Below are 20,466 nucleotides of genomic sequence, written 5' to 3' on the forward strand. Positions count from 1 at the left end.
AGAAAATCTCCTTTTCTTTTTTGGAATTTCTCTTTATTTTTACATTCAATGCATGAGGACAGACAAGATGAGCGCTCATGACAAAGTATAAAGCCGCACGCTGTCCCCAGGACAGTAAAAGATAAAACGTGTAAGAGTTTAAAAAAAAAAGCACTTTAGAAATCCTGTATTTCCAAAAGTCCTCATTGCAGAAAACTCAAATCTGTTAGAAAAGCGGAGTCCTGCATCCTTGTGCATGAAGCCACGTTACGAAAACACACCAGTGTTTTTCATCTTTATTTGAGGAAATCTGTCTCTGCATCACTAACAACCTTTGCGTAACCTATTGGTGGAGCCAGCAGCCTCCGTAAGACACAGTATGCACAGTTACAAACAATGTTAAAAGTTATATTACAAAATATACAGTAGTTCCTTTTTACATTTTTATAGATAACCATGGTGTGGTTTTCATATACGTACATATAACACAATCACGAGCCTTTTTCTGTATAACTTATGAAAAGTTCTGTACACTCAAATAATTATAAATAAAGTGTAAATAGTTCTTGCTAAGAGTAGGAGGGACGTTTGTTTCCCAGGGCATGTTGTGCTGTCGTGTCTGCTTTGGAACCTGCCTAAACAACAGCACAATATGGCCTGAGGTTCAGCAGCAAGGAGAGCGGAGGGGACAAACTCAATACACCACAGGGGAAAAGTTACCACAAGGAACATGAAGTACGGATATGCCTGACTTTAATTTTTCACCCCGATCCTTCTGTAGGAACTGCTTTTCCTCTGATGTTTTGCTGAGAGTTAATATCACTGTGTTACTATCACTGCGCTCATCAGCTTTAATTCAAGATGCAAAATAAGGTGCACATCAAGAAATGAGCATGAGTAGATGGAAATGTTTCCTGTTTCAATATACAGTCCATGGAAATTCAAGATACTTTTGAAAGAATTCTGGATTTTTCACCTGTTTTTTCTTTTTTTCTGTTAAATCAGAGCATGGGAAATGGAACTTCAAGAAGCACCAAATGTGAAAGAATCCAGAACCGTGACAATAAAATGAAGAACAATTACTGAAGACAATTCCACTCTGAAAAATGAAATGCTGACAAAATTCTGTTTGAACTATATGGAGAAAAAGTAAATTTGAAGCAGAATAGTTGGGTAGAACTCTGTTCTCTGTTACTAAACTCACCAAGAGCAGAACTACACCAAAATCAAATGCTTCTGAAAATTCACTCTGGTGCATTTTGCCACTGGGCTCATCACTGTCGAAACAAGTTGCAATCTCAGTATGAATACAATTTGCAAACATGTTTTAGGCAGCTTAGTTTGTTATTTTCAATGCGAGCTTAAAAAAGCAGATGAAAAAGTTTTCCCTTCTAAAACGTGTCTGATTGCAGCCCGCTGGTCCCAGTTCTGCAGAAAACTACCTACTACTCCGAAGGAAATGTGTCACAGCAGCACTGAGTGGCTATGCTAAACTAAGGGTCCTCTCACTATTTCCATTACAAACTTAATCTACAACTCAGCCATGCAAACTGGCTTCACGTGATACTGATTGGCCTACACTCTGCCACATGATCTTTTTTCCATTAGTGGTAGGACCTCAGGTACTATCCCATGCTCACTTATGTCTGAGTTATTAAAGGCCAGCAGAAGCACTCAATGTGTCTTTGAAATACTCTTTTTCCGACATTGAAATGATACCTTTTGTCAGTCCATGATTCAGTGCTGTCTCATAAGCGTTTACTAAATCATCAGTAATGTAAGACCTGAGCACAATCAGTTTCACACCAGGTGCTTTACTACCTCTGGACTGACCACGTGTGCTATTGACTATACTACCTAAGGATGTTATTTGGAATTTGGATTGCTACATACAATTGCCAGTAAAATTCACATTATTTCCAAGGAAGGTGGTTCAGAGCACGTGGTGACAGTGGCAGAGTGAACACTCCTTTCTCACCTGCCAATGCAGCTGCATGTCCTGCGCTAACCATAGTCTGTTCTCTCTAATGCCAGTCTCTACTGCTATATTTAAATGCCATCTTGTGGCTCAGTCCCAATTGCAGAGAGATCTCGTGGTGTCAGCCTGGAGTTGGGCAGCTCTCTACACACCTGTGCCAGTCACTTGTTCTCCCTCCTGCGCCTGTCCTCTAATTGTGCCAGGACAAGTGCTTATGGGATTACTCAGTGGACAGGATGAGGGAGGACTATCCAGAGAGACAACCAGCCATGCAACCACACCCCAAGTCCACAAAGGTCTTTCATAGCCACCTGGTGTCTCTAAACCCAGTGTTTAACCTTCAGCAGGCAAAGCGATCAGCAATTCATTTTTGGCCTTTAGCTCAAGAAAAGAAAAGACAGCAGCTCCTGCCCTTGTTGTTAAAGGAGACAGAAAGGGCTCTAAATGGGCTTATGCACACCCTTATGCCAGACTAGGACTCCCAGAGCTCCTGAGGTATGTTCCAGCATTTCATTTTCCTCCACACAGACAACAGATTTTGTCCATACTTGGAATATTGCTTTCTATTCTGACCACTGAACATAGGCCAATGAAAGCATTTGGATTCTTTTGGTTTTCTTTTTTTTTTTTTTTTTTTTTTTTTTTTTTTTTACAGAACCTTTAGGGTATCATAAAGTAACTTCTACGGAATAAGCCAATAGGCCAGAAAGGCTGTTCTACAAGTGCATTGTTGGGTTGACTGGTTTCTAATTAATCACACTCCTTTCATCCCTCTCTTCATAGGACTACATCAAAATTTCCTTTGGTTGCTACTGATAGCATTGGATGAATGTACCACACAGTAGATGCTCTGTAAGCAAATCTGTCTTTAGCTTTTCAACTGATCATAGGTTTTCTAGGGACTCTGTCAAGCTTGTTTGACTCCATTCCTTGATGAGTGATATATCACTGGCTGCAGGAACCTAACAAAACATTCACTCTGTTCTCAGTGCATTGTTCAAGGTAGTTTTCAAGAGCCTGACTGTCCTATGCTTTACCTGTGCTATTATGGGTTGATCCACTACTATAAGGCTGTGTTGTTTGTGCCTGTTTTTTCAACACAAGCTGCAGCTGGAGCCCTTCTTACACCTCTTTCTTCATCAGCCATTGCAATGGTGTTTTCATAAACCTCCATAGTTTTTAGCTGATTATCTTTGGCACCCTCCTGCTCTGTATTGACTTTGCAGCACTTGCAGAATCCGCAGCAATGCTTCCCACAGAAGGCGAGTGAAGACATAATCATATTGTCCCAGGGCTCTAGGGAGTGCATCCAGACGGGTAGGAAATCCCAGTTTTGAAGCTTCTCAGGCAGTGAATGTGGCCGCCTTGTCTGCATAATATTAATTACAATCACAGCAATAAACAGAGCCAACAGGGGAAGGCAAACACCCAAAAGGACTGGCCAGCCCGCCAGTGACAGACCAAATACAAACAAAGGCAAAAGAAAGAAGCAGATGAGAAGATAAAATATAGCAAACCATCTGTACTTGGCTGTTATGTTTCCCAAGGTCTTGCTCATGCGGATTGGCAGCCGGGTAAAAGGCAGTGGGTAAAACAGGATAATCCCAGAGACATTGAAGAAAAAGTGGCACAAGGCAATCTGAAAGCAAATACACTTGAAAAGTTAATTATCTCAAATGACATTGTGGCCTAACCACACATTAATAACTTCCAGTGGTACTGACTTCTTATTTTCCCTCCTCTAGGTCCTCGCTTTGATCTTTTCTTGTCTGTGCTTCTATTTCACTGCTAGGCCTATCTTAGCATGAAAAAAGGACTTGATAATACCTCAAATATTCTAAAGATCAATGGAGATAAACAGGCCACAGCATCTGGAAGCAAGGGAAGCCCAACAGGGTCAAGATATCTCCCTGCAGATAGAGAAGTTTTAAAATGCAGCACTGTACAGAAATACATTGAGTCCACCAAAAATAAAGCAACTGTCAGGATCCTGAGCAAGGAACTTACAGATATTAGTAACCTCCATAGGGGGTTACCAAAGAGAGTTGTCAGATTTGGGCACTGAATGTTGAAATTCAATGCTCTGCAGTCAAGTGGCCAATCCTGCTGCATTTCTGAATGAACTTAATCAAATCAAGCTAAATTTAGGAAAGATTTTACTACATATTTATATTCTAGCTATGCTTAATAGAAATTTTTTGTTCTAGTAGCTGAAATTAATGAACCATTCTTAGTACCACACATAGAATCAAGCTCAATATCCAGGACATATTTGTATCACAACTGATTTTGTCGGGTTTTTATTCAGAAGAGTTGCAACATCTAAATAAATTCAAGGAAGCATTTGTTTATACTGACCTGTAATGAATATTTTAATGTACTCCCTGGGCTTGCTAAAGCTGCAAGTATAGCTGTTGTGGTTGTGCCAATGTTAGCTCCTAGGGTGAGGGGGTAAGAACGCTCAATGCTTATAACGCCGATGCCTAGAAGAAAATAAATGGCAATAAGCAGTTTTAGAATGATGAAGAAGATAAAATGTGGGGATGAAGTACAAAATACTGGCAACTTACCAACAAGAGGCGTAATAGCAGATGTGAAGACAGAACTACTTTGAACAACAAAGGTCATGCCAGCTCCTGCAAGCATAGCCAGGTATCCAGCCAGCCAAGTAAAAGGAAATGGGAAATCTAGAAGAATAGAGGGAGGACAATGCCTTTAGAATAACAGAACATTCCACACAAAGTCACTTAACAGAGAAAACCCTAGTAAGCATTTTGAATGTACATCTATTGTTTGTATATTGTCTAAAACAAGACTGGAGGTCAGAGTCAGTTCTACTACTTTAATTTGCGCTGTCACTTGTACTGTCTCCAGCTTTCTACACTGGACACACTGTGAGATGGATGTTAGCCTAGGTAGACTTTTGTCCTGACCCAGAACAGTGTATGTGCTGTAATACAATTAGGTGCCAGACATGTTTCCACTGAGCTCAACTCAACACCTCCTGATTGTCTAGAGTTTCCTGCTTTTGGCAACCAGGCATTTGCTATGTAGACGGGATCTTCAAAAGGCTCTGAAGACCACCATGCTAAAATTGTAAGGCTCCTAACTAGTTGCAAGCTGAACATCTCCTAGTAATTCATTTTTTACTCTTGCAAAGAAAAGCTAACCACACTAATTAGAGAAACTAAGTACAATGGTTCCTTGTAGTCTGCAGATTTATGAGTGAGCCAAGAGGTCAGGACTTCATCAGCTGAGATGACACAGAGAAATTGTGAGCAAATCATGAATTGGCCACTTTCTACTCATTTATTTTGATTTGGGCAGTGATCTTTGCCCAGGAGAAGGCAGAATGGGGACCATTTTGTTGTCTTCCCCATGGCTGTGAGCCCTCTCACACAATCAGGTGTATGCCAGGACTGCCTTTCCCTGGTGCAGGTCCTGTACTCACCATTCAATGGAGAAATGAAGAAAAGGCAGCTAAGTGGAAAATAAAACAAAGCAAAACAAACAGCCTTGTTTGCACACAATGAAAGAAAAAGCAAAAATCACGTGGATAACACAGGGAAAGACAGAAAGTATCAATGTGCAGGGTTGCTTATCTTAGTGAGGAGAAGGTTAAAGAATGGAACGTGGCAAGTAAGGGAATTAGATCAAACAATCTCTACATATGTTTGTCAGACTTACTTTAAAAGGAACATGCAGACCTTGTGTGCAAGTAGGCAATCATGATCTCAGCACTTCAGCACTATCTTCTGGGGATATGAAGATTACATTTCTAACAGCTAATGATTACACATCAGAAACAGAACCTGGACTTTAGTCTCTGTTGCTTTTAATCTGCAGTTCACAAGCAAACTGTTCCCTAATACATTTCTTTAAGGAAGAAAATAACACGCTGAGCTGAAGAAATATTTAGAGGCAACATTTCGGGTCTAATGTTATTTTCTTGAAACTGTTCTGCAACAGAAGAGGGGACGTCATTGAATGTACCCAGTGCCCTTGCTGTTACTAAGAACGAGCTTCATGGGAAGCAGGTAATTACCAGTGTTGATTGTCTTCTTGATAACACTCGCTACTTGTCCTTTAAGCACAGAGTTTAACAGCTTAACGATCATCACCAAACAGGAGCACAGAACAAGCAGGGACAAAGCCAGAAGGATGAGACCAATGGCAAGATCGGGCAAGTCTGTTTCTGTAAAGAGATGCCGGCCTGCAAAAAAAGAAAAGGAAATCCAATCAGCCTAGTCTCCTTTTTGTTTCTGATGCCAAGGCCAGCTCTGGTTGTCATGCACAGCCTTATGAAAATGGGACCAGAGCATACATGGCGAAAACTGAAAATGCCATCTCCTTAGCTGCACAAAATCTGCCTGAGAGGGGCTCCCACATGATGCTGTCATAAAATACACAGCAGGCACATCTGCAGAGCAGGCAAAGTCTGGCTGACCACGTGCAGCTTTGAGCATGGAGGGAGAGTACAACCAAATGAGGAGATTGTGATGTGCTCCTAGCTGGGTTGTGGGTCAGCTAAAGATGGCTGTGTGCCTGAGAACAGCTGTCGGAATTCCTGAACAGCACACCTGGATGGAGATATCCAAGCAATGCTACAGCAAAGTACCTGTAACTGTAGCACCAAGTCACCTGAATAGCCAGGGTGACGTGATACTGAAGACCTCAATTGCTGATACTAAGGGGCATGGAAAGAGATGCATGTACTGCCAGATGCTGGCAACTCCAGCTGTAAAACAGAGCACAAGCTGTTTTGACTGCAGCAGTAGAGGTATCCTGTCTACACATACAGGTGAGTGCCTCTTGATACACCTCTAAAGTGGCCTGTTAACACAATCCGAACAATATGTATCTCTGTAAAGACATGATATCAAAGGCAAAATGGTTCCACTACTTACATTTAGTGATATATTCTGTTTCAGATATGTTTTTCAAGGTCCACGTCATGTTTCCTTCTGACCAGCAAAATTCAGGAGAGGTGCAGTTCTCCGAAGGTGGAAGTGTTACATTCTGCAGTGTCTAAAGATTGACGGAGAAAGCAGCTGTTACAGGCAACTACAGCGTTCCTTAAGAGCTCATACAAAGTTCTGGGTTTTTTACTGCAACCACGAATTTATCAACTAAAGGCAGATTTGTAAACTGGAGTGTAACTCTACTGCACCCCATTAATGACATGGCAGATTTTATTGTATTCTCATCCACCTGGATGTGGTTCTGGGCACCCTGCTCGGAGTATCCCTGCTGGAGCAGGGGTTGGAAGAAATGGTCCCTGCCCCACCTCAGCCATTTGGTGATTCTGAGGTTCTGAAATGGTCTGATGAGCAGGACTGTGACTCAGATTATCATGATACTAGTGTAGTATCTGCTGCTGAATGAGCACAGGTTGGTCACAACGGCTTTGCGCACCTCTGTTTTCCCATCTGTAGAAACAGAGATGCAGAGGTGCAGCTCCTACTTTATTTTCTAAAGCTCAAAGATTATCTAAGAGCTAGGCATTTTCATTATGATTACTACTAGTATTATTGACTTGAACATGAATTTCTCTATAAAACACAACCTTGCTTACAGGAGCTCCAGCTGATAGCCCAGATGACACTAAGTCCACAAGTCCTTATGTAGATTAAGAAACAGTTCCGTGGCTGAACTATATTTCCCCATATCAATGTAGCTAACAGCAAAATGGACTCTGAACTACACGCTGCCGAACAGGAGCTATATGTAAGATATGCTGGAGTGATACTCTGATTCAGAAATGGGGAAAGAGAGATCACATCAGATCCCATTCTGATGCAGCGTTCACATTCCCCCTCCAGCTTGGAGGCAACCAAAAGCTGCCAGGGGGCTGGAAGCAGCAGGCCTGCCCCAGCCTCTGCCTGAGATTAAAGACACAGCTCGTCAGCAGAGTAACCCGAGCAGAGTTTCGCATTAGCATGGCTCTGCTCCTACCACTATCTCCCACAGCTAGCATTTCACTGGCCATCCAGATAGTCATTCAATAGGAGCTGGTCTCCTCTGAAAATGCAAGCTCTGAATTTTAATCTCTGCTGCGTGTCCTCAATTATCTTCTACATTACGACTTCAGGAGTTAGTTTTATATACACAGTAACAAGTAAAGGTCCAACAGAGTGCTCCACTTGTTAGTTCAGCTGAACAACATAGCTCAAACACAGCTCCATAGCCAGCCAAAGTACCCACTGGTGTCACCCTGGGTAACAACTTCCTTCACACTACAGTGTTGTTACTCAGGTGAAGAACAAACAATTTTAGCTCCAGAGAGGCTTTGTCTGAGGGCAGATTTCCAAGAAAGCTGAACCAACCAACTGTAAGCAGATTCCTCTAGCATATATTAGACTAGGTGCTTAGAGTGGATAGATGGTGGCCAAAAAAAAGAGTTTCTTGGTCCTCCATTGCAGATCTTTTCCACTTTCAGGGAGTTGATAGGAGTACCGAGTTTAAAGGTATTTGACTGTGAAAGAAGTGAAAGGCTTGGCTCCAAACCATGAGTCCTGACAAGCAAGACCCTGCATGGTACGGTACGTAAGGCAACCAAGTCAAGCTCACTACTGGAATGACATGTTTGGTTTAAGTGATGCAAAAGCTAGATTATATTGTGTTCATTCTTCTGCTGCAACAAATACTCATTTAAAAATCTAATTTCACATTAGTATGATAAGAAATGTCAGCTACGGATCAGTAATATCTTTCCTAGGGAGCCTGACAACTAATTTAACATAATACTCACCACATTGGTTTCAGTTACGCACCAAATCTTTACCAGGCTTTTGTTTTTTGCTGATTCATCATTGGTAGCGATTGCATTTATTACAGATTTATCAAGCTTTAAGAAAAGAACAACAAACAGCATTAGTTCAACTTGCACCACACACTTTTGTTCATCTCGACTCAAAAAATAACTTTCTTTGGAAGCTGTACCATGTAAAGCTTCTATGATGATCCCTCGCACTGGAGCTGCTGCCCAACAAGGAGGAGGGGCTTTACTCCCAGAGAAGGTTAAATTCTACACACACACACGCTGTGTCTCACTGTGCCCAAATCACCCCCACACATATCTCAGCCGTTTTATTCAAGCAGCTACACCGACGTAACTGCCTAAACATGTTTACTGCCATTTTAGGAGCTGCATGCAATTCATCTGGCCTCCAGCTGCTCCCCCAGTGGTGTTTAAGATTCCCATAATCTATATTATTTCTTCAGATCTTCTGGATTATTCCTGCAGATCATTTGGATGTGCCAGATTGCTTCAAGCAGCATTGTCTGCCGGTGTCCATGCAATCGTTTTGACACTCTGTCCATCCCATGTGTCTCCTGCCTTCCCAGCCTTCCTAGCTAGGCCTGTCCTCACTAAAGTGAAATGTGCAGGAAATAAAAATGGGAAATATGGAGCCGGGGCTCTCTGTGTAACAGCTTAATTTAAGAGCTAAAGATCTTACCTCAATGATGAGCTTTGTAAAAGGGTCTGTGATGACTTTTAGTAGCTCAGGGGCATCTTCACCACTTTCAAGATGAAAGGACTCAACTATAACGTTGGTGAGATGGTAAAGATAGCCAGTAATGACTTCAATGGGCAACAATGCAAACACAGCAAGCCAGTTAAAGAAATCATGAATTGTTGCCCCAGCAAAGGCCCTACAAGAAATTAAAAAACAGAGCTGCTTTTAATTAAACAATATGTGCACAATTTCCATTTAAATATGAAATCACAAAAGTGGAGATTAAGCCAATTTCAAGACAGGCATTATTTCATTTCTAAGATCCCAGAAGGTGGCAGTTTTATTACAGAGCTCCACATTTTCTCCACACCGTTGACCAAGCAAAAGAGTTGGCTAAGGTCACTGAAACAAGAAAAAACTAGGAGAGACAAGTGATCCTTAACACAAGGCAGCTAACAGAGCTGAACTGAAGAAAGAAGTGGCGGTATAGCCTACATTCTTTGCCTCTCACCTATTTTTTTTTTTACGTTTTTGATCCTGAAACAGGATTTGCCTCCAGGACCTATTCTACCTGACTCATGTAGAAGTGGCTGCTTGCAGCCCTCTCACACATTCTTGCAAACTACAGGTTTGTCCTTCCAGCTTCTCTACAACCTGAAGAGCCGCAACTGTTTCCTCAAGGGCACTCTTTCCCATGTTCCTAATAGCTGTTTCCTAACAGCTGTTTCCTAATAGCTCTTAATTCTATGCAATCTGCCTATATTTGTTTTAAAATATAACTCCTTAAATTAAGCATTGTAAAGGAAGAAAATGTGAAGGAAATATTCCTAGAAATGGTAATTCTGTGATTTACGTTCCAAATTGCTTGAGAGGAAATTAAGTGGAACATTCAAAGTAGGACAGCAAACGTAAGTTAAAGGCTGTTAAAGGCTGCAATGAAAATCAACTTATTTACACTTTTTTTTACCTGACCCAAAACAAATAGGCTACTTTGTCACTGGAGTTCAAGTCTAACACAACCAAAGACAGCAAGTATTGTAGAAGTATTCTTTGGTACTTCATATGTTACGTTTGTCATAAATGATAAGGTACCAAAGTCTCATATCCCTCCCAAGTTTACTGCCATGAAATCTCTCAAGGATAACGCCAAGTGGCAGACTTGTCATAATTTGGCAGCCAAAACACATCATATTTTCTATGGTTACCATCTTTTGTTTATTGTAGACTTCCAAAACCTTGAACGCTGATGTCTCTCTTACGTAGAATAGATCAAAATAGTCTAATATCAATCTACTAACTCCTATAATTAAGAGATAATCAAAGGTGGGTGATGTCATGGAAGCCATCCGAAACTTTATCCTTGTGTAAGATCCTATTAAAAATGGAGGGCTTTTTAAAAACCACAAAAATTTGAAGGGAGACAATATGCTTTTCTTTAACATTGTGAAACCACACACCCAGATATTCTACTTTGGCCATGGCAGGAATGATGACAGCTTACAACTTGCTATTTGCTGAAAGAATATTACAGAATTGACTTCGTTACTTCCTTATGACAAAGAAAAACAGGATTGATTTATTTATTAATTTACTTATTTATTTATTTAATCTCCACTGAGATTTAGAGGTCATAAAAGTTGCTTTAGAAGTTTGTTTGCAGCTTTCATAACCAGACATTCAACTTCTGGACAATAGAAGGATTGAATGGCTGTAGAAGTGACAGGCAGTACAGAAGAAAACTTACTAAGAAGGAAGAAAAGCAACTTTTCAGATCTAATGTTTAAGTACAATACCTTCTAAATTCATTCCTGTCCCCGGCTTGCATGAGCGCCACAATTGTGTTTGTAACTGAGGTGCCAATGTTTGCCCCCATAATGATAGGGATAGCTGATTGTACAGTCAGCACTAGAAAGTAGAAAATGAAGCATTGAATGAAAAAAATGAGATCATCTGTCAGCTATTTGGTCCAGTAAAAATTAACCTATATTAAGGCCACAGGGGCAGACTTCCTTCAGTGTCAACGGAATAAGGGACTCCAATCCAGATATGTTTGCTTTACTCATGCCCCTTGGGAACATGGCATTCCAACACTCTAGTGATCCCCACTGTAGTCCCTTGTTATCTCCTTTCATCACACATTAGAGGGACAGAGCAACCATCTCTCCTTCCCTAGGCATAACCCACTTTCTGAAGAATTTTGAAATGTTGCCAGAAACAAAATTCTGTAACTGGTTAACACAAGAAAGGTATGTGGATACCTCCTAAGTTAGTGCATTCAAAGCCTGCACTTCCAGTGACTTTCACTGCAGTTATGAATATTATTTCACTGTTTTCTACAGCGCATTAACTTTTTTTCTCTTTTTTTTAAAATATCAAATGCAACAGCAGTGAAAGTCTTTTCCTGCAGTCCCTACTCTTAAATCCAGTGTTTCTACAACTTCAACACAGGTGGGAACAATTGTATGCTGCACCAAGATTTGTGGGTGATCTCCAGGAAGACACTGCAAGCAGACTTACGTGTAGAGGACACCATGCTGACAATGATGGATGAAGAAGTGCTGGAGCTCTGGACCATCACAGTCACCAGAACTCCTATCACCAGCCCCGCAACAGGATTAGAGAGCACTGAGTCATCTTTAAAAATGTCCCCTGCTGCTTTACCTACCAAAACATATTCCAAGTGAGAGGAGTTTAAGGCCAAGTCAATACAAATTAGCAGAGCATTTAATTAAAGACCATTCAACCATTTAACACGATACATATGCATACATGCTTGCAAGCAGAAAAAATGTACAAGGTGATGTAGCCCAGGAAACCAAATTCAGGTTCTGAAGTCTCAGTTTATCAGTTATGCCTGATATTCTCTCAATTCAGTGACTACACAAGTTCTAGTGAATCCTGCAGAGAACCATATAAAACTAGCAAAGGAGTAAAGACTATTGAGTAAAAAAGCATATATGCATAGATTTAAATGCTATTACTGCTTTGATGACTTTTGGTTACCACATCAAGGAAAGTTGCTTTAATAATTCCGAGTAATACTGTTCCTGTAGCTTTCTAGATTGCCAAAAACCCAGAAAAAGCTCTACAGAAGCTCACATATTTATTTGATAACCACTTCTGAATCCATGAGCCAAATTCAACCCTTAGAGAAAGGTAAATGTTAAATTATATTTCAACAGTTTTCATCTTGGAATGATTTAGGGGACGTTTCAGTGCTGAATGCTTCTGTCACTAAAGTAACAGAGCTTCCTAAGAAACTGACATCAGTCTCTACATCAACAGCTCTTTGGAAACTTAGAAACAAAGGTCCTTTCACACAGAGGAAGGTCAGTCTCCATGTAGAGATACTTCCTTCTAAACCTACAGCTCTCCACATAAATCTGCGGTATATACTCTTTAAGGGTGATACTTGCAGTTTGGTGATTCAGATGAGATTTACTGCCTTATTCTTGATACTTTAAATGTATTTTCATACCTCCTACTAGTTGAAAAGCCGAGCTCAGTACATCCAGAGAACACACGAACAAGTAGAGTAAACAAAGCAGCATAATAAACTTTCCTATCCCGTAGAGTACACGAATGATTTTTCCCTTTCTATCCAGTTCTGCAAAACAAAACACATTATGCATAAAGAAACGTTTATTTTTCTGGTGTTCTCTCCATAACAGTTTAGTGCAGAAGAAGAGGCTATGGAGCTAAATACAGTGTTGTGACCCCTGCATGTAATTAAGCCCAAAAGTGTTCTTCTTAATCCAAATTTTAACTGCAGAAGGAAGCAGTTTATTTTCCTAATGAAGTCTTAGACTGACCCTTATTTTTACACCTCATCTTACTGAATAAAGGTTCAATATGAACCTGAAAATAAGATCACACTACTTTCAGACTGTTTTCCATATATACCCTTGTGCTTTACAGAGGGTAAGCAGTACAGTTTCCAATTCCTTCTTAGCAGCCTGAATGTCATATCTCAGCTTCACCACTGAGAAACGTAAGAGAAAGTGTGAAGTCCACATATGAAAACTGCTCAAATCCTAAATTCAGACATCAGAAATGATGGAAAAAATACGTGCAAGTAAGTAATGTACTGAGAAATGTCTACCTGACCACTTGACTCCAGTGTCCTGCAGTTCTGGCAAAGCCCATGGGTCTTCTTCTTGCCTTGTCTCATCTATCAATGCTATTGTGGAAAATGCAGGTTGAATTTCCACTTTGTTTCCAAGTGAAGCCACATTGCCTGATGAAACAGAATATTAAAAATGTCTTAATTACTTTATCTCTTCTCCACGGAGACTCAAACATACATATTTCCATAACCTGCAGGTCAACACACATTACCTTTATGATTTTCTCCTTCTTTTCCAGGCATGTTCTGGTTTTGTTTGGAGGAATCACCAATATAATTATTGGTTTCAGGCTTGTCTACCTCAGGCCAAGGAGCCATGATCTGCGACTAATAAAGCAGAGCTCATTAAACTTTGTGTGCAGTCAACAAATACATCTTGGAACAAAATATGTGAAAAATATGATTAAAAAAGATGGGATGGAACTTGTCCTCAAACACAGATTTTCAATAATCTTTCTGAATTATTCCTTTATTTGTGAAATGGACATCCTAATTACTTTTGAAATCACACTTGATTTCATTTGCACATTTTACAAGATTACATGTATACATTATATATATATATATAATATTAAATATTTAATGCATAATATATATATATATAATTTTGTAAATTGTGCAAATAAAATCAACAGTGTGATTTCATATATGTATATGTATATCTGTATCCTTATATATATATGTCTGTATTCTTGTTCACTTTCAACTGGCATGAAAGCCAACTTTTCTCTGCTTTCCAAACTTTAAGCATTTCTCTAATTCATTTTATCTTCTTTCAGCCAAAATCTTTACTTTCTTCCATCTTCGGGTTTTGACTGATAATGAAACTGGTAATTCATTCCTCCCCCTACTTTGGGTGGTCACATATGCTAAAAAATTTTCTTGCTGCCTTTACTGGTTCATTCCTATGGAAGGGTGGATGGCAAAGTGACCCCAGACAACCTGAAGGAAGACCCAAGCTCCAGAAGTTCAGAGCAATCCCTGCTGAAGGACCACAGAAGAGCATCATCAAATAGCAGTGGCCATTTTCAGGTCTGTATTTGCAGGTCTGTATTTGCAGCTTCAGTTTCAGTCACATCAAATAAACGCTCTCCGTGAAACATTTTCTTGCTGACCCCTTTTTAAGGTCAAGCATTTAGCATTCATTCTGATACTGTCCAATAATCAAACATAATCAAAATAAGAAATCATGTGGCCAAATCCCTGCTGGTCTAAGCAAACACAGAGATACAAGAACATGGGGCAGCCCAAGGCCAGGCAAAAGCTGAGGAGGGAGATGTTTCTTGCACCAAAATTTGGAAGACCCAAACCATTTACTTCAGCAACACAGGGGTGGAGATTGCAGGGGGCAAGGCGATCATAGGGCTCCCAGCGATACCTGATAATATTTTCACACTCCCAGGCCTGTGATACCATTGGTTAGCCCAGCCAATGTAACCCAAAACCCAGTGGAAAGAATGGGAGAAGTGAACCCTACACAAAAAAATCTCACCATGGGACCTGTTTCTTCCACCCTCTCCACCACACATGCCTGCTGGCCACCATGTCTTGCACCCACATGGCCGAAACAAAGGTGAGCTCATTTGCCTGTAATATTCCTCATAAACAAAGCACCTGCCCCAAACCTTCAAGGGCAGGTGTCCATGTCATACGCCCATAAACAAGACTCAGCTGTGGTTAGCAGCCACTCTCAGAGAGTATAATTAATCATTTGTTTAATCATAATCATTTTGGTAGCTGATGTTTTGTCCCTGCCCATGTTAACAGCCACACATCCTACTCCTACAGGTGGGAAGGAAACGGCACAGACAGTACTAGCATTATACCACTGCAGCAAAGCAAGTTGTTGTTTTCTGCCACTCCCCAGATTAAGAATTTCTACCCTTCCACATTAGCAGGAAAATTATTCTACAATCAAGAGATATTATTCTATTATTCAATCAAAAGAATTATTATTCTACAAGCAAAAGACACATTTTTGCACATTTGCTATCAGTGGAATGAGATCCAGCGCAGTTCCTAAGGCACACCAAGATCTCAGAACAGATGGAGGAAAATTGCTCTTACTTGTTTCAACAAGGTTTTTCATCTGCTTGGAGCAAATTCTGGTATTTTCATCCATGCCAGAACAACCTCCAAGCCCCACCTGTGCCAGAACACCTCAGTCTCGTCAAACAAGTTTCAGTTATACACATTCAGCATTCAAAGAGATCTGAAAAAGCGTTACTGCTCAGCATAAATGCTCCTTCAGCGAAATGCAATCAGGAAAATGCCTTGGAAATTCAGGTTCAAAGTTGTATTGCCAATGTACTCCTTGCCACAGAGAAGTACGGGATATACTGGATAGCACCAGTCCAGGAGGTCATCAGTATTTTTACAGCTCTTTTGTTACCTTTGGTACGGAAATGAAAGATTCAGCCTGCGTTACTGGAGTATGGAAAATGCATTTCTTACAGAAAATAGAGCTTGAAAACTTTGGCAGAAAAGCAACCTGTGGTTTTCCTACATAAACTCTTCCAGTTCAAGAGCTCAGCAAGGCATCTTAATAAACATCACTCATGTTCCTGAGGTGCTCAGAATTCCACAGGTACGTCATGCATTATTACTGTTTTTGCTTTATATGATTAAATACTCTAGAATGAGAATTGACTGTCTCTGTGGCGGAAGTTTTTTATTATTATTATGTTTATAAAATTATTCGTATGAGTCCTGGCCAACCTCTGATTTGTTAAGGTAGACTTGAGTACTGAATACCCTAACAATATTTGCCTTGCGTGGCTGGGCTTGCAGTGGTGTTCCTTGTACCCCAATTCCATGTGACTGCTATTAGGATGGATGAAAGCAGACCCACACAGATCCTTGAAGTGCCACCCAGACTGTCAGCTTTCTCCAGATCCCAGCTCTTGTTAAACGAAACAGTGGAGAAGATAACTTATAGCTGATAACTTACAGCTGATAACTTACACCTGATACTGCGGTTGTCAGAGTCCTCGCCACAGCAACTTAGTGTTAATTGATCACTGCTCTACAAGGATACAATTTTCCCTTCAAACAACTCTTTCTTGCCCTCAATACAAATGTTAATATCTTGAGAAAAACATGCAGAAGACAATCCAGGTGTTCTGGATGAGCAGAGGGTGACAGGGCTGCCCACATCACTCCCTGCTCCTCGGATTAGTTGACATCAGACACAGCACCATTGTAAACGGTGGCTATGAAAACACTAATAGTGGTTTTCTTTTGAGCACTGATGACAACTGCAAAGGAACATGTTAGAGAATGTGCAGAGGACAGGCCTGTGCCCACACAGGCTGCCAGGAGAAGCTCAGCTAGACCCCGGGCACAGGCTGAGTGTGCTGCTCAGTGCTGTGCTGAAACAGGAGCCCCATTCCCCCGGAAAGTGGCAGGTCACAGCACACTATGCATATTGCAAAGGGCTGAAAACTAACGCCGTGCAGGCTGTAACCCAGCCTGCGCCAGCGAGCCACGCAGCAAAGCCTCTCACACCACGGCACGGCAGGTATAGTCTTTCCTCTCCTTCGGAAAATGCTAACTGCGTGTGACGTCCTTTCTGGCTGCAAGGGAAACTGAAACCTCCCGCTCCTCAGGGGGAGATCAGCACAAACGGAGGGAACAAATGCTGCAAGAAAATGTGAGAGGTATGAAGTCAGAGCCATGTTCTCTCCCTTGCTGCTGCATGACAGAGTTAAAGTCCAGGGAAGGAGAAGAGCGACGCTTGGTGTCACACAACACCCTCACTGCCGTCCCTGGCCACTGCACAGCTGTAACAGTGCTGCTGCTGCTGCTGTAGGGCTCCGTGTCAGCATTATTCTGTCTTAAAGCAGCAACAGCGACAAATCTGTTTCTTTTGATGGACTTAACGCAGAGAATATGAAGTTCCATTTGCACATGCCTGTACAGTATTGTTTGTACCTCTCCACCCGTGACCATCCAGTGAAAGGGCAGGTTGTGCCCGAAATGAGCTGTGAGCCTGAAACATATCTCACCTGACAGGAACAGACCCAATGAAATCAAGGCTTTTCTGGGGAAATAAAAAATTCCCAGGTTGCTTATGAAGCTCCAAATCAAATTTTGGCTTTGGACAGACTCTCTACACTTCTCCTCTCCTCTCACAGCCTTCCCACAAACACATACCACTTTTTGCCATCCAGACCATGCTACAGTTTTTATGCTGAAAAGGCGTTTACCAGATGATCTGAGAGCCAGTGCTATGAGTTAGTCAAGATCATTATTTGCTACACATATTTTAGAGCAGTAAATACATAGCTACACAGTAATCCTTCTTATGTACAGTTGGAAGAAATACAGCTTTTCCTCAAAATGCATTATCTCAGACAGAGGAGCAAATTATATTGAAATGGGGAGGGAAAGACCTTAGCCAGCACAAATTCATTTAGTTTCTTTACATTACTTGACAGTTCTACCCAAGAGCCCATTGCAGCCACAAAGCCCCGAGTGCAGCAGAAGAGAAAACCGGGTAAACAAATGCCGGATAGGATCCAGCCTCAGAGCAAACCCCATCTCTGCACTGGCACCTCCATGGGGCTTTTTGTCTGAATAAGACAGGAAGCTCAGCCACCTTGTGAGCTTTCAACTAATGCAGAAGCAATCAAGGAAAAAAAGAAAGGATGTGTGAAAGCTGGAATAAAAAGTCAGCACTGTACTCACTGCTTATTCCTATACAGCCCTGACTTTTTGTCTCACATCTAACACGTGGCAAAGCTAAATAAAAAAGATAAAACTAAGAAGAAAACTAATGCCTAAACTAGTGCAGAGAGAAAACAAATCCCAGACATTAATTTTAGCACTTACAACCAAGCAAAGCTCCAAACAATGCCACTTAAGAGCCAGAACAGAGAAACTTCAGTGACCTGCTTGAAACACCCAGGAGGTATTTACTGAAATCAAACAATTCCTTTTTCTAGAATAAAGCAACAGCAACAGCAAAATGTTCCCAGCAATAAGGAAACCCAACAAGTTACCCCATCCCAAAGACAAAAACATACAGCAAAGATTGGAGAGAGGAAAGAATAATGACATTAAAAGGACTTACTGATCTAATGGAAGAGCTGCTAATAAAAGTTACTGAGAAACCAGCTGATTTCTGTCTACTGTCACATTAGTTGAACTAACTGCATTAGACTAATGTATTCCTTCTACCCCAGTGTATCAAACTGAATTAGCATAAGAAAATGTTTCCGTGGAGAATAGCCTGGCCCTGGTAGTGCTGCACACAGACTGCGGCTATCTGCACCAGCACATGGACCGACAGTATTCCATTCCAATGTTTCATTAATCATATCCTGGGCATTTTCCAGTATCCAGTACCACCGTGACTTAAAATCTCACCGCTTTTCAATCCAAATAATAGCAAAACCAATAACATCTTTATGTCATAGGCAGTTATTATTTGTGTTTTTGTTTGCTTTGCTTGTGACAGCTGCAAATACACCGGGTCTTTTCCTATGATATTTCATTAAAACAACTGGTTACTTGCAAACAAAAAGTAGCAGAGTTTGGTTTTAGAATTACACTTTGTTATCACTACCTTAAAATATAAATGCAGTGAAGCACACAAGCTGAAAATGCTACCAACCGGGTGACATTTCACACGCCCCTCCTGCTCCCTGCATTAGCTCTCTGCTGCCTTTTCTTGAGCTGTGAAAGCAGAGCTGATGATTTATAAGCTAATTAAGTTTAAAATTTTTTATGAGGGGAAAAAAAGAAGAAGAAAGAAAGAAAACAAAGTAAAAACCACAGCACTCCTTGCTCTTAGTTGGTTTTACTTACCACTTCTTTCTCCCCAGGCAACAGAGTGAACGGACCAACTGGGCAGCCACTGCAACCTGCAATATATATAGACAGGTGTTGAGCAAAGTTTGCTTTCATCATTACGCAGTAACATTTTTACAGTCCGAAGGCAGTGCCTACCTCAGTAATCACGATCAACCCTTTTTCAAAAGGAGTGGGCAGCAACCGAGAGTGATAAAACTACAGGCTATTTCACACTTATCACGTTCTAAAAAATGTCCCATCAGCACTTAAGTAAGAGTTACTAATGTGTTCATGTGAGTGCTATGGGACGGTTTGTTCCAGCCGGAGAAATTGCAGTCTGCCTGATCACTCGGTTAATCTTTTTTCCAATAGTAATTTTCAAACAATATTTTGCAATCTCAGAAGTCTGTCAAAAGGATGCAGAGAAGTGGCAGTACTGTTATTTGTCCGTTCGGGTGCCTATTAATCTGCCTAGGAACAGAAGTGGAGGGGAATCAGATAAAACACGGTGTAAGTAGGAAACACGTAAGAACTTCTTTGAGAACAGAGGATGAAGTTTCCTTCTTATCAGTGCTCCGTGTTTACGATTAAGGGGAGCTCATTAGCATTTTGGCGATGGTTTTCATTCTGAATGAGTTAAAGATGTAAGGACACCTTTGATAACTGCATTCAGAGCGTTATCAAGGAAGATTGCGATAAAGAGATATGTTATCCAATAACTACAGTAAGCTATTACCAAGTAGGCACAAATCAGTATTTTACTGATGATTTTAGCTGGGAACTTGAGGGGCTACTTCAGGCACCGTAGTTTTATTCCCTCTGAATTTTTCCTGTTTCAGCAGGCAAGCTGTATTGAGAAAGTAAGCTGTAAACCAGCCACTGAATCAGCAGATCTGCTTCGTCTGTGCATATGCAGGGCTATCTCCCTGCAGCTCGGTGACTTAGTAACTCTGCAAGAAAAATAGAACTCTTGCTTTTTGCACCTTTCTATCTATCAGACACCCAGCCTTTGGAGCTGGGGGCCAGAACCTGCTCCTCACGTTAGTCTCAGAAATGTGTATGTGTAAGTGGTGGCTGCAAAGCCTCCACAGCCCCATCTGCAGAATCGCAAAGCACCTGCTGGTGTA

The 20,466-nt window shown here is 41.1% G+C and overlaps 1 protein-coding gene across 3 annotated transcripts; it reads right to left on the minus strand.

Moving 5' to 3' along the window:
• Nucleotides 1-1,548: 1,548 nt before the first annotated feature.
• On the minus strand, nucleotides 1,549-19,824 carry SLC34A2 (solute carrier family 34 member 2). Of its 3 annotated transcripts, XM_015862929.2 has the most exons (14): nucleotides 19,496-19,824; nucleotides 19,355-19,410; nucleotides 13,756-13,870; nucleotides 13,520-13,654; nucleotides 12,896-13,024; nucleotides 11,935-12,078; nucleotides 11,211-11,322; nucleotides 9,418-9,613; nucleotides 8,709-8,804; nucleotides 6,865-6,985; nucleotides 6,003-6,170; nucleotides 4,528-4,644; nucleotides 4,316-4,440; nucleotides 2,925-3,596 (listed from the first exon to the last, which is right to left on the minus strand). In XM_015862929.2, exons 3-14 carry the CDS (start codon nucleotides 13,859-13,861, stop codon nucleotides 3,021-3,023), a joined length of 2,025 nt encoding a protein of 674 aa, XP_015718415.1. In that variant the 5' UTR covers nucleotides 13,862-13,870; nucleotides 19,355-19,410; nucleotides 19,496-19,824; the 3' UTR covers nucleotides 2,925-3,020. The 3 variants fall into 3 exon arrangements, with proteins under 3 accessions (XP_015718414.2, XP_015718415.1, XP_015718416.1); XM_015862928.2 differs by lacking the exon at nucleotides 19,496-19,824 and having other exon boundaries at nucleotides 1,549-3,596; nucleotides 19,355-19,419; XM_015862930.2 differs by lacking the exons at nucleotides 19,355-19,410; nucleotides 19,496-19,824 and adding an exon at nucleotides 15,611-16,036 and having other exon boundaries at nucleotides 3,021-3,596.
• Nucleotides 19,825-20,466: the final 642 nt, after the last annotated feature.

The sequence above is a fragment of the Coturnix japonica genome, chromosome 4, assembly GCF_001577835.2.
Source record: "Coturnix japonica isolate 7356 chromosome 4, Coturnix japonica 2.1, whole genome shotgun sequence".
Classification (NCBI taxonomy): domain Eukaryota; kingdom Metazoa; phylum Chordata; class Aves; order Galliformes; family Phasianidae; genus Coturnix; species Coturnix japonica.

Excerpts from the sequence above, each read along its gene's own strand:
- SLC34A2 (XM_015862928.2), bottom strand. The coding sequence starts at position 13,861 with ATGGCTCCTTGGCCTGAGGTAGACAAGCCTGAAACCAATAATTATATT. Across the intron at positions 9,614-11,210 it reads GACAGGAATGAATTTAGAAG|GGCCTTTGCTGGGGCAACAA; the intron begins GTATTGTACTTA and ends AATTTCTTGTAG. Across the intron at positions 6,986-8,708 it reads GCGTAACTGAAACCAATGTG|ACACTGCAGAATGTAACACT; the intron begins GTGAGTATTATG and ends GTCAATCTTTAG.